The sequence below is a fragment of the Nycticebus coucang genome, chromosome 10 (genome assembly GCF_027406575.1).
Source record: "Nycticebus coucang isolate mNycCou1 chromosome 10, mNycCou1.pri, whole genome shotgun sequence".
Lineage (NCBI taxonomy): Eukaryota > Metazoa > Chordata > Mammalia > Primates > Lorisidae > Nycticebus > Nycticebus coucang.
This window is the reverse complement of record NC_069789.1, coordinates 106061283-106075341: the sequence shown is the minus strand read 5'-3', so window position 1 is coordinate 106075341 and position 14059 is coordinate 106061283. Positions and strand designations below refer to the sequence as shown.

General features: G+C 53.4%; 1 protein-coding gene across 2 annotated transcripts; it reads left to right on the top strand.

Moving 5' to 3' along the window:
- The first annotated feature begins 403 nt into the window (after positions 1–403).
- CHRNB2 (cholinergic receptor nicotinic beta 2 subunit) lies at positions 404–14010 on the top strand. 2 transcript variants are annotated; one of them, XM_053604220.1, is made up of 7 exons: positions 404–714; positions 1917–2062; positions 2245–2289; positions 2723–2832; positions 3857–4829; positions 8535–8701; positions 12332–14010. In XM_053604220.1, exons 1-7 carry the CDS (start codon positions 651–653, stop codon positions 12396–12398), a joined length of 1572 nt encoding a protein of 523 aa, XP_053460195.1. In that variant the 5' UTR covers positions 404–650; the 3' UTR covers positions 12399–14010. The 2 variants fall into 2 exon arrangements, with proteins under 2 accessions (XP_053460195.1, XP_053460196.1); XM_053604221.1 differs by lacking the exon at positions 12332–14010 and having other exon boundaries at positions 423–714; positions 8535–9772.
- The last annotated feature ends 49 nt before the right edge of the window (positions 14011–14059 follow it).

Below are 14059 nucleotides of genomic sequence, written 5' to 3'. Positions count from 1 at the left end.
AAAATAGCAAACCTACACTCTCTTGTCTGCTTCTTTAAGAACCTAAAATACATTTTTCCCGTCTGCATCCTCAGCCTTCCAGGGGAGCAGGAACATTTAGTTTGGTAAGAAAAAAAAAGGAGGGCGGGAACCCGCCTGCTGCCTCCCATCCTATCTCCTCATTTCGGGCCTGCTGGGTAGCAGGTCTCGACCCGCTGATCTCCCCTCATCCCGCCATTTCTACGACCCTTCCAGATCCCGCCCCAACTTCACGGCCTCAGGACGCCTCCGCGGTCCCGCAGCGGGACAGGCCTCCTGCCGCTCGCGAACGTGCCAGCTGGCCAGAGAATCCCCGCCCGAGGACCCCCCACCCCCACCCCGCTTCTGGGAATCAGCGTTTCCGCCTCCGGGGCGGAGACTCCTCCCCCTCACCGGTCCGACTGTATTGCCTGGAAGAGCAGCTGGAGAAGCCTCCGCCTGCTCAAAGTGGGATTGGACAGCAGCTGGTGTCTCCTCACAGCTCCTGGAGCCGCAGACACCGCTGCGGCGGCCGACACTGCCCAGGCCGGCAGCAGGCGGGCACGGTTTCAGCACCGTGGACAGCGCCCGCCCGCGGCCCTCCCGCCCGCCGCGGGCTTGAGCAGGTGCAGGCGGCGAGCTATGCCCGCGGCATGGCCCGGCGGTCGGGCCCCATGGCGCTGCTCCTCAGCTTGGGCCTCCTCGGGCTATGCTCAGGTAAGCGCGGCCACCGGCTAGGTTCTCCCGCCCTGGCCATCGGCCCAAGATTCTCCGCGCTCTGACTCACTCCAGGGAGGCTGGAAGGTGGAAGAAAGGATTCCCTAGAGATGGAGGAGTCTGTGGGGAGTCAGGAGAGAGACCCTCAGGACTGCAGGGAGTAACTATGAAACTGAACTGGGAGGGTGACATACCCGAAGGAGTAAGCAGTACAAAGAAGGAGTGGAAACCTGCCAGTGGTGGTGGGAGGGTGTGGGCCCCGAGAGGAAGAAGAAAGGGGATTTCCCCAGGAGTGAGGGGAAGGCCAACTCTGAAGACACTGAGATGCCACTTAATGTTTTGTGAAACATTATCTCAAGAAGTCTACCTGGTTCAGCACCCCATTTCCCATCCCTTACAAATGGGCTTCTTATCCTGGTCCACCCACAGGGGCAAGGCAGGAAGAGGAGAGAACTGACTTCTCAGCTCTCTTGTAGGGTGGCCGTGACAGGAGACCTGGAAGGGAAGACCTCTGCCAGGCTGACTAGGAAGAAGCCTAGGGTTGGGAAGGGGTGTGTTAGTGCAAAGTTGTAGAAGGGCATGGAATATGTGGAAGGGCACATACAAAGGGCATGTGCAACTGAATGACCTTTCCATACCTGTGTGCCATCACCTGGGGGTGGGCTCCTGTATGTATAGAACTTGGGGCTAAATATATGTCCTGACCCATGCTGTAGGCAGCCCAGCTGTCCTACTCCAACCCAGTGCCTTTGCGGGTAGGGGGGTTGGTGTCGTGGCCACAGTCATACACGAATGGGCACTGATTGAGGAGAAGGGGTGTGCAGTGTGACACAGATGATTCTTTCCCTTTCACCATCCTCCAAAATACCCTTTGAATCATAAGTATTTGCTGGGGAAGCAGAAATCTTAAACCATGCTCTGAGACCTTGCGGGGAGAGCAGGTCTCCACAAATCCTTGCAGAATGGGTTATTAGTCTGGAGGTATCTCTGTCTGGAATTCTTGGTCATTCTTCTCAGAGAGGGGCTTTTCTATGAGGGTCTTAAAGTGGATCCTCCATAGGGTACCTAAGCATTTGCAGGATCCTTTAGGGTGGTTGCATAGGAAGCTACTGGTTCGGCCTGGATTATCTCACTTGCCTGGGCAGGGTGGGAGCTGGTTGGGCCTTCCTTGCTTACTTACTTCTTACCTTCCCCTTGCCCAGTGGTGTGGGCTACGGATACAGAGGAGCGGCTGGTGGAGCATCTCCTGGATCCTTCCCGCTACAATAAGCTCATCCGCCCAGCCACCAATGGCTCTGAGCTGGTGACAGTACAGCTTATGGTATCACTGGCCCAGCTCATCAGTGTGGTGAGTGAGGGTCCCACACTCTCTACCCAGCTACTGAAGTCATTCCAGCTAGAGCATGTTAATGTTTGTGTTTACTCCTCTGGCATTTCCAAGGCTCAGAAAAGTGTGAGAGGGACCCTGGGTGGTGACAATGGACCCGTAGGCTGGGGTGCCTTTCTAGCAGCTTCTCTTCTTTCCCATAGCATGAGCGGGAGCAGATCATGACCACCAACGTCTGGCTGACCCAGGTAAGCCCTCTTCTCCCTACATCCTGGCTTTCTTTTTCCTCCTATTTATTTATTTTGCACATGCCTTTTCTTTCTCGGCCTTCTCAAAAGAGGCAGAAAGGTATAGACTTGGGAGTCCTAAATATTTGAGTTTGAATCTTGGATCTGCCACTCACCAGCTCTGTAACTTTAAAGATTTTAGATGTTGCAAGCTTTTTCTTTTTCTTTTTTTTAATTTGTAAAAGGCAGGTTCTAGTACTTTGGCATATCTGTACAAATTAAATGAGAAAGTACTGTATTTGCCATACCTGGTGGGCAGATAAGTCACGGTGGGGAGGAGGCTGCCTTTCTAAAAGTTTCCTCAAGCCACATGGGTCCTTTCTTGTCCCTTTCCTTGACCTTGAGCCCCTCCCAGAGCAGAGGTTTGCATTGCCTCCCTCTCTCCTTTTCTCAGGAGTGGGAGGATTACCGCCTTGCTTGGAAGCCTGAGGAGTTTGACAATATGAAGAAAGTTCGGCTCCCTTCCAAACACATCTGGCTCCCAGATGTAGTCCTGTATAACAAGTAGGTGGCCTGGAGTAATGAGAACATTGAGAGAGACCATGGGAATGCTCATAAGGAAAAGAGTCTTGGAGAGAAGAGAGAATAACAGAAATTAGCTTATGCTGTGTAAGGGAAAGGACTTTTTTTTTTGAGACAGAGCCTCAAGCTGTTGCCCTGGGTAGAGTGCTGTGGCATCACAGCTCACAACAATCTCCAACTCTTGGGCTCATGCTATCCTCTTGCCTCAGTTTTTCTATTTTTAGTAGACACAAAGTCTCGCTTTTGCTCAGGCTGGTCTCGAACTCCTGAGCTCAAGCAGTTTACCCGCCTCAGCCTCCCAGAGTGCTAGGATTACAGGATTGAGCCACCAGGGCCGGCCCAGGGAAGGGACCTTTAAAAAGACAAATATGCAGTCACTCCCCAGACATATTAAGCAAGTAAGGTATGGTATGGACATCCATAGTGACTTGGATCATGACCACCTCCCACCCAGATATGTATCTGGTGCTATAATAGGGACAGAAATAAGACCAATAGCCTTAGTGTCTGACTAATCTAAGAACAAGCTTTCCCAGAAGTCTGGGCTCCTCCAAGACAGGCCTATCCTGTCTTCTGCAATAATCCTCATGGCTAAGGCACAAAACCACCTCCCTCAACTGATGGGACCTGCCCCACTCCTGTACCCCTCTATAGCTTGGGGCTCCTCATTCTGGCCTCACCGGCTTCCCAAACTTCTCTGCCCTCATGAGGAGTAAATCAGCTCACACAGTGTGTGACAAGTAGCAGGCATGTCCCCCTTCTTCTGTCTACCCTCTTCTACCTGTGAGGCCACAGAGGCCTCCTGACCAGGACAGTTCTGGCCAAGAACCCACCTCTATCCCTTCTCCCCTAGTTCCTGCCTCACTCTCCTTCCTCCTGATGGCTCTTTACTCCCCCCCCCACCCCCTGCCATATTTCCCTCTGGCTTTCCTCCCACTCAGGATGGGTTGATGGGTGGGGATGAGGGAATGCTCAGGTCAAGGCTGACTGTGCCCACCTTTGGCAGTGCTGATGGCATGTATGAGGTGTCCTTCTACTCCAATGCCGTGGTCTCCTATGACGGCAGCATCTTCTGGCTGCCCCCGGCCATCTACAAGAGCGCATGCAAGATCGAAGTAAAGCACTTCCCATTTGACCAGCAGAACTGCACCATGAAGTTCCGCTCATGGACATATGACCGCACCGAGATTGACCTGGTGCTCAAAAGCGACGTGGCCAGCCTGGATGACTTCACCCCCAGTGGTGAGTGGGACATCGTGGCCCTGCCCGGCCGGCGCAACGAGAACCCTGATGACTCCACTTACGTGGATATCACGTATGACTTCATCATCCGCCGCAAGCCCCTCTTCTACACCATCAACCTCATCATCCCCTGCGTGCTCATCACCTCCCTGGCCATCCTGGTCTTCTACCTGCCATCGGACTGCGGCGAGAAGATGACGCTGTGCATCTCCGTGCTGCTGGCGCTCACCGTCTTCCTGCTGCTTATCTCCAAGATTGTGCCGCCCACCTCGCTCGACGTGCCACTTGTTGGCAAGTACCTCATGTTCACCATGGTGCTCGTCACCTTCTCCATAGTCACCAGCGTGTGCGTGCTCAATGTGCACCACCGCTCGCCCACCACTCACACCATGGCGCCCTGGGTGAAGGTCGTCTTCCTGGAGAAGCTGCCCGCGCTGCTCTTCATGCAGCAGCCACGTCCCCGCTGCGCCCGACAGCGCCTGCGCCTGCGGCGCCGCCAGCGCGAGCGTGAGGGAGCGGGCGCCCTGCTCTTCCGTGAAGCCCCTGGGGCCGATTCCTGCACATGTTTTGTCAACCGTGCCACCGTCCAGGGCTTGGCAGGGGCCTTTGGAGCTGAGCCTGGGCCGGCGGCTGGCCCAGGACACTGCAGCGGCCTGTGTGGCTGTGGCCTCCGGGAGGCGGTGGATGGTGTGCGCTTCATTGCGGACCACGTGCGGGGCGAGGACGAGGATCAGAGCGTGAGTGCTGCAGGCTGGGTTGGGCGTGCGACCAGGGTCTGCAGGCCGGGCATGTGGGTCACAGTGGGGCGACGGACAGAGCTAACTGGGAGCACAGGGCGGGGAATGTGCATCAGGCGTGTGCAGCGGGCTGCGCTGGTTTAGGGTCTCAGGTGGTTTCCACGAGGCACTGCAGCCTGTATTGGAGTCACATAGGATGACCTTGTGGCTGCTGAGGACCAAGGTCCAGGGTGGTTGTGGAGAGGGTGCTGGAAACCGAGGCGGTTTGGTGGCTGTGAGCCCTGAGTCCCTCCCCCCGCCCACATTCCCACGTCCCAGTTGTTAATCTGCAGCTCTCAGCACAAGTTCCTTGTGTGCCTCACAGGGAGGGGTGGGGGCAAAGTGAGGACAGTAGGCGTGTGTGTGTGTGAAGTGGAGGTGGCTGGTCTAAGAGATCCCATTGCCTGTTTGTGGCAGAGAGGACAGATTCCCAAACCAGCATCTTTTTTGCTGTGTCTAGGGACCGGCTGGTGAAAGATTTATGGAGGAGGCGAGTGAAGGCTGGGGGTCCCTTCCTCTGTCTCCTGCTTTCTACACACTGGGCTTTAGGCCTTTTCTCTCTTGTGTTTCTTTTCCTTCCTCTCTTTCCTTTCCTTCCTTCCTTTTCTTCCTTTTCATTCATTTTTTCCTTTTTTGGGATCAGAACATATTAAGAACTTTTGACTCCTTGAGACTGAGGCCGGAGTTGGGAAAGTGTGATGAGTGGACATTCCCCCATTTTGAGCAATAGCCGGCCCCACCCTGTAGATAGCACCTCGCTGGTTCCAGGCTGAGGCTCAGCTGTTGCCATGGTCACCAGCTGGTTTCCTCTGGGACTCCTCTGGGCTGCCATTCTGTTTGGGGGATGAGGCAGGCAGCACTGCAGTTTGTGTTTCTGGGATGGCAGGAGATGGGGTTGGAGTTGAAGCTTGGGCCAGGGCGAGTCGTAATTGCAGTCCCAATGGAGGAAGTGGGGAGCCTCACCTGCTGCAGTCCACTCATTGTCCTTTACTGAACTGGGTGCTGAGGATGCAATGACCTACTTGGATGCTTCACAAGCACCTCACACTCTAAAACAATCCTCAGCTGCATCCTTTCTCACCATATCCACACCAGCACCATTGTTCTAGGTTACCATCATCTCTTGCCTGGACCAGGAAAGTCTCCTAAGACTCTACCTGATTCAGCTCCTGTACTCAGGTGTTCAAATAATGTTTGCCCCTCAATTTGTGCCCTGTCCCCTTGCTTGGGTCACTGGCTTTTCTGCTTGACTGTCTTCAGCTGGCTGAGCTCTTTCTTGCCTCGGGACCTTTGCACATCTGGGTCCCTCTGCCTGGTATGCCCTGTTTTTCTCTTTAAAAAAATTATTACTGGGCAGCGCCTGTGGCTCAGTGAGTAGGGTGCCGGCCCCATATGCCAAGGGTGGCGGGTTCAAACCCAGCCCTGGCCAAACTGCAACAAAAAAATAGCCGGGCGTTGTGGCGGGCGCCTGTAGTCCCAGCTGCTCGGGAGGCTGAGGCAAGAGCTGGAGGTTGCTGTGAGCCGTGTGATGCCACAGCACTCTACTGAGGGCAGTAAAGTGAGACTCTGTCTCTACAAAAAAAAAAAAAATTATTTCTAATTTTTGTTCTACTATTTGAGAGTAAGTTGTAGGCACTATTATCCTTTATCCCACATACTTTAGTGTGTTTCTCCTGAAAACAGGTTCAGTGATCAAATTCAGGAAATTTAGCATCAATTACTTTATCTGATATAAAGGCCACATTCAAAATTTTCCAAATGTCTCAGTAATGTCTTTTGTAGCAATCCCTCTCCACACCTGCCCCAGTCTAGGATCTCAAATTTGGTTTAGCTGTCATGTCTCTTTAGTTCCCTTTAATCTGGAGCAGTTCCTTGCTTTGTCTTCCGTGGCACAAACATCTGTAAAGGGCACGGGCTGGCTGCACTGCACGGCCCTGGTTTGTTCCACTCGTTTCTTTTCAATGCACACAGCTGGCTCCCACTCACTCAGCAGATCTTGGCTTGAATGTCAAAGAGGCTTTCCCAGACCACACTCTAAATGACATATTTCCCTCCTTTTCTCCATCCCAAGCCCTTTATTTCCCACACTGTGTAGTTTTAATTTTCGTTTTTGTTTCCTTCTCCTTCAGTAGACTCCATATTGCTCAGTTGCATCCTTGTGCCGAGCATGGTGCCAGGTATACAGTAGGCGCAGTGATGATGTGAATGCAGGATTATTCATCTGCTGATTAAACAAAGGTGTACAGTCACCTCCTCCACACCCTATGAGCTGGCCAGGCTCCAGATAAACATGCGGATAAGGGCCCAGACTTGGGCCAGAGTGCAGCAGCTCTGAGGACAGGCTGGCCCCTTGCAAGTTCTGTCTTCTGGCTCTCAGTCCCACAAGTTTTTTGTTTTTAAACAGGGTCTTGTTATATCACCCAGGCTAGAGTGCAGTGGTGTCAACTCACAGCAACCTCAAACTCCTGGGCTCAAGTGATACTTGGGCCTCTGTTTTCTGAGTAGTTGGGACTACAGATGCCCACCACCACACCTGGCTAGTTTTAAAATTTTTTGTGAGCTATGTTGCTCAGGCTGGTCTCCAACTCCTGGGATAAGCACTCTTCCCATTTTGGCCTCCCCAAGTGCTGGGATTATAAGCACGGCTACTGGCTCAGCACCTGTAGCTCAGCAGCTAGGGCACCAGCCACATATACCAGAGCTGGCGGGTTTGAATCCAGCCCGGGCCTGCCAAACAACTACAAATACAACCAAAAAATAGCCGGGCGTTGTGTGGGTGCCTGTAGTCTCAGCTACTTGGGAGGCTAAGGCAAGAGAATCACTTAAGCCCCAAAATTTGAGGTTGCTGTGAGCTGTGACAATATGGTACTCTACCAAGGTGACATAATGAGACTGCCTCAAAAACAAAAAAGAAAGCATGGCTACTGAACCTGGCCTGTATTATCTTTTTGACTGATTTGTTAACATCTGGAACCGAGTCCTCAACCTCTGTGCTGCAAGCAATGCTGCTGGATGGGGGTCTGTGTAATCATAGAAAAGAAACAAGGCCTGCTGAGGCCGCCATTCACTCGCCCACTCCAAGGACACTGCCTCAAATGCTGGGATTACAAAGACAAATCCAACAGGGTCCCAGTGACGTCTGAGTTTGTAGCTTAATAGAGAGGCAGATGTTCAAGTTGAAACAGTACAGTGCAGTAAAAGTACTGTGATGGAGATGTGTAAATAGTGCTGAGGGAACTTAGAGGGGACAGTGGTTCATTCTGACCTGGGGGTCCAGGAAGGCCTCATAGAGAAAGTAATGTTTGATTTGGGCTTTGAAGGCATATAGGAGTTCACCAAGTAGAGAAAAGGGAGTCAGAATTTCCAGACACAAAGAAAACCCAAAGGCACAGTCATCTAAGAGGACCCATGAGGGTTTGGCAGATGGGACTATAGTTGGGAGAAGGGAGGTAGTGGGGTCATATTTGTCATGGTTGGGTCTTGGTTTTAAACTTAGGAGTTTGGATAGCCCTGAAGGCAATCAGGCCTTACGGCTGGGAGAGTCAGAGTTGTGCTTTCAAAAGTGGCCACCAGGCCCCTGAGGGAGAGGAGCAGGGCATGTACACATGTGCTGGGGACTACTTGTGCCAGCTGAAAGCCCATGGGCCTCCTGTCTCCTCCATCCAGGTCAGTGAAGACTGGAAGTACGTCGCCATGGTGATCGACCGCCTGTTCCTCTGGATCTTCGTCTTTGTCTGTGTCTTCGGCACCATTGGCATGTTCTTGCAGCCCCTCTTCCAGAACTACAGCACCAGCAGCTCCTTGCACCCAGACCGCTCTGCTCCCAGCTCCAAGTGAGACTGTTCTCACACCCACAGCCTTGTACCCCTTTGCCCTGCCATACAATATTGTAGGCTAGAGGATGGATGAGTGAGCTATGACAGGTGCAGGTCCCTCCTTTCACTTTACCTGGATCCCTCCTCCCACACCTTCATCCAGCTGCATCAGGTCTTGGCTGCTGTTCTCTGCTTGCACCAGCCTCGGCAGCAGTGTCACTAGTGGGGGATGAAGGCTGAGCAGTGGAGGACAGGGGTCCAAACCTCTCACCTGAGGACAGTGAAGGCAGAGAGCCAGGCAGGGGAAGAAGCACTACTGCATTGTCTCAGGGTAAGGGGGTGTGGGAGAAGGCTGGAGGGACATGACAGCAGCTCAGAGGGGAGCAAGAAAGGCACCTGGAAGTGACCTGATATCTGCCCCTGCTTGAGTGGATAGCAGCTGGGCTGGGTGGGCTGCACAATGGTCAGTGGTTCCTGCCCAGAGGACTTCATCTGGTCCTGCAGACTCACTCTTGGGGGGCTTCCAACTCAGACCCACAGCCCCATGCTTCTAAGGGGCGCATGGCCAGCCCCAGATCCCCTCCTGCCTGCAGAACTCTCTGCACCCCTAGGCCTCCCTCTCCTTCCTTCCTGGCTCAGGCTCAGGGCGTGGTGAGCAGGGTCAGGCACTAGGGGAGCTTGTGCGTTCTGCATCTCTGGATAGCCTGCTTGGAGTCTGAGGTCCAGATACTTGAATTGTGTGAGAAGTCCAAGTTCATAGGTTTTTGGAGCCTGGAAAGCCTTTCAGAGTCATGGGGTCCAGCATTAGCTGCGTCCAGATGAAGAAAGAGAGCCAGAGAGGATGAACCTGCGTGGGCCTCTGGCCTTCCTCCCTGCCCCGAGATGTTGGGACTCCTGTTTTTCTTCCCCATCTTGAACTGACTGGATGCTTGAAGGAGGTAACTGAGGATGTTAGCTTGCAGCCCACAGCAGAACAGGCTGTGAGGCCGGCTGAGCAGGGGCATGTGGCTAGAACCCTGCTAGGGCCCTGCTGCCCCACCACTTCTGCTCACAGCTTCAATCTGGCTCTTGCTCCCACCATACCTGAGCAGATCTGAGGCAGATCTCTGAAAGGACAACGACCCCCAGAAAGCAGTTTCAGGTTCTTGTCCTGCAGGTCTCTGGAGGCTGTGTCCTGACACTGCTCCAGGAGCTGACTTATAGGCCACCTGGCTTGTCAGCCCAGGAAACTGACTAGGGGGTCCTGTGCCCTAGTCCTCCCCCCACTATCCCCCCACCCCCGTGGTTGGCTCTCACCTGTGGTCCCAGACCGTGGTGCTGAGCCAGTATGTGGCAGGTCCTGGGCCCAGGCCCCACACCACCATTGTGTTTTCTGCAGACCAGTAGGGAAGTGGCCAGAGAGCACAGAGTGCTGAGCAGACTCCTGGAGTTGGGGTCCTGTTCCCATCTCTGCTGCCTACTCACTGAGCCATCTCAGGCAAGTCCCTTTGCCTTGCTGCAGTGGAAGTGCCCTCTTCGTGGGGTTGTGTGAGGATGCAGGATGTGTGTGAAGAATAGCCTGTATCTGGCACAGAATAGATGTTACACCTGGAGGCCGAGTTGACGGGAAGGGGGTCACGGACCGTCACACCAGCCTCTCGTCCTTTCTGTCCCCTGAGCAAACTCAGTCTCCTCCACAGGGCCTGGATTTGGGGGAGGCACTAGAGGGGAGCGTTGCAGGGACTGGTCAAGAGTCTGATGGGCAGGTGAGCTTCTCTTTGGAGCCCCTGTGACACCCTGTGCTCAGGAGCATCTCTGGGACATGAGCGGTGCCTTGCTGCACATCCCCACCGGGTAGAATGGGCTCAGGGACATCTCTCCTTGGTGGCAGGGGGTGTCTCTCCACCTTTCTCCTCATCTAGAACAGGAAATTTAGTTTTCCATATTGTGCCTGGACCCTGCTCAAACTCAGGCCTGGGGAAAGCATCCTGGAACTTGCAACAGCAGCAGGAAAGGAACGCCCACCTCCAGGGGTGCTGTGTGGTCAGGGCCCTCCTGGCCATTCTAGGGCTGTAGAGTTGGCCTCCTTTTAGAAGTTCCCCCAAGTGGCTGTTGTCTGAGTGACATCACCAAGCAGTGCTGCAGATGGCAGCTCATTCAACTCCACCCCATGACCCATTAAGGAAACTGAGGACCAGTGGCAGCTGTGTGACTTCGTAGGATGCACTGACCTCAGAGCTTGCTATTCTTCATCTGTCAGAGGAGACAGGCAGAGATGGCCGAGGGTGCAGCAGTCAAGGGCTATCTGGGCCATGCCTGTGGGACCATCCCATAGGGAGAGACAGCAGCGGAGGAAGGAGGTCACTATGTATCAGGTAGTGCTAGGCCCTCGAGGGCACTGTAAAGCTTTAGGGAACCAGTTCCTGTCACTCTGGGGTCATGTGTCCTCTCACCTTGGTGATGTCAGGGAGGCTTTCTACCCCCTTCCTTGGTGGGCCATCTCTGGAGAGAAGTGGGTGCCCAGGCTGGGCCGGGATGGGATGAGGCTGCAGAGCTGCAGAGGGAGGTGGGCCCCTGGACTGCAGCCTGGAACAAGGTGGGCATGGGAAGGGACGTGGGGGACTGAGTGGAGGTTGTCTCCATCACAGCTGGGCCTCAGGTAGCCTGGTGACCCTTTCTGCCTGAAAAGAAGGTACACACAGGCTGTCTGCTCCCGACAGCAGGAATTATAGTGGCAGGAAGGCAGCTCCCTGGCAGTGAGGTGTGTTAACACTGAAACAGCTGGTACCAAGTCCCTGAAAATTTAAAAGCAAAGGAGACACTTGAAAGCCCTCAGATGGCGTATCCTGTCACAGGCTACCTACAGAGGAAAGGCAAGACCTCCTAATGGTCTTGAATAAGGAATACTCTTTGCATAGTTTGGGGGCTTTGGCCTCTGTGTCCTCTCCAAATCCCAGTCTTAGCAGCTATCCACTGAGGTCAGCTCTGTGCCAGGCCCTTCGCATGCATTGTCTTTACTCCCCACAGCAGCCCTATGGGGAAGGGCCCCATTCTACAGAACAGAAATGGGGCTCAGAGAAACCATGCGACAGCTGGTGAGCAGTGTGGGCCTGAAACCTACACTGTCCCACACCCTCTTGCTGTAGCCCTCGAGGCAGGTGGGAGAAAAGCTCCTTGGGAGGAAGGGTGAGGGGCTTCCAGACCTTCTCTGAATCACCCCCAAGCAAGATCAGAGCTGGTTCCAGCTGTCACAGTGTCCCTCACAGTCCAGCTGGTGCTGGCCAGACTATTCACCAACCCTGATTGGACAGAGAACAGCAGCTACCTCTTAAAATTCATCCTGATGGGGTGGCACCTGTGGCTCAAAGGAGTAGGGCACCAGCCCCGTATACTGGAGGTGGCAGGTTCAAAGCCAGCCCCGGCTAAAAAAAAAAAAAATTCATCCCAATGGGTGCCGAGGTCATTGTTGATGGTGACATGGCTTCTTAGGGAATGCAGAATAGGGATCGTCAGGACAGTTCACTCCCTGCCTGGGTGTTCCCCACCCCTACAATGCTCTTGCCTCTCCTATCTGCCATGTCTGGCCCACCCCAAGCCAAACTCATTAGGAACTTAAGATTCTTGTAAAAAGTCATTTCCAAAGTTGTCCTGTCTCCCTTTTATGTCCAGGGTTGGGGAGCCCTCACAGGCCAGGGTTGGTAAATACAGGAAAAAGGGAGACTGCTGGAGAAATTAGACCCATGAGAAGTTGAAGACAAGAATGAAAAGAAAAAAAGAGGCCCAGAGAGTTGACAATGTGACAATTTGCTGTAAGAATATTGTGGCTTGCTGCCATATACACCTACTCATCAGATGGAAAAAAATGGCTGAATGGCTGGCCTGGAGTAACAGCCTGGAAATTGGCCCTGGGGAGGATCCTGTGTAAGGGACCTGGTGGGGTCTCCTGGAAGCAGGGACAGCTGGGTTTCCTCTTGCAGCCCCTTTACTTTGGGAAGTTAAAGCTGTAAACTGCACAAGACCAGACCTGCTCCCAGAACACTGGTTTGATATGGGCCTAAGTCTTGGAAACAGCATTAAATTGTGGGCCCCCTAAATGAAATGCCAGGTGAAGGGCAACTGAAGTGGGCTGAAGAGACACCCTGTCATCCCAAGGGGAGGCCCTCATGTCTAGCCCACTTAGGGTGGGTGGTGGAGACAGTCTCATCCCTCTGCAGACAGTGCCAGGGCACTCGCCTTAGTGCTTTAAGTAAATTGTCCACTTTCTCAAAGACCTAGCTCCACATTTTCCTCAGAACCAGAGGCTGCCTGAGAACAGAGGACAGAGGCACGAGAGGCTCCTGACACGTCACAGGGGCAGAGACGTCGCCCTCATGGACTTTAAATCAGACCATTCAACTCGCCGAGCAGTGGTGTTCACAAGACTGGGAAAGACACCAGATGAGCTCCAGTCCTTATGTAACAGCCCCAACTGTGCCAGGCCCTCCTGACCTCACCTATTCCATCCATGTAATATTTGAGGACGAAGGTTTCACTGTCACTCAGCCTCACTGTTAGGTATCTTTTTGTTCTCTGGTATGATATTGGTAAAAAGTCCAGGATCGTGTAGAAATTCTGGTACAGTGGCTCACACCTGTAATCCCAGCACTCTAGGAGGCGGATGCAGGAGGATCCCTTGAGCTCAGGTGTTCCAGACCAGCCTGAGCAAGACCCCATCTTAGAGAAAAGCTAGCCAGGCATTTTGGGAGGCGCCTGTAGTCCCAGATACTCAGAGGGCTGCAGTAGGATCACTTGACCCCAGGAGTTTGAGGTTGCTGTGAGCTGTGATGATGCCACTACCACTCTAGCCTGAGGAACAGTGAGCCTCTGTCTCAAAAAAAAAATAAAAAAGGAATAACTACTGGAGTAAATCACAATGTAGAAAGAACAACATTCTCTTTAAATTCAAGATGGAGAGATATTTTGGATGCCATTTATGAAGTAAAGACCATAAATAAAGAGCAATGGTCTGCCTCCTAAGACGGTGGCCAAGCCTGTCCTGTTCCTGGCTGCAACTTTATTCTAAATATGAATATCCCTGCAGGCAAAAGGGCTGGGGGCAGGTAGATTGGGGAGAGGTAGAAAAATACCTCCAAAGGGAGAGCTGGAATTGTGACACTGTTTGGGGATGTTTTCCTACTTGACATCTTACCATTCCCTCAGGACAAGATACTTAGTAGTAGGCTCTGATGGGAAGGGAGCGTGGAGCTGGGAAGGAACTGAGAGGTGCCTGATGCCCCCCGCCCTGTCTGGAGGCCTGCGCAGAGGTGCTGAGGGGCTGCTCTCCTCCCGGGGGAAGGCTGACGTCATCCCCAGGTTGTACATCTGCAGCAGCTGATACTGTTAACCAGGAATCCCAGG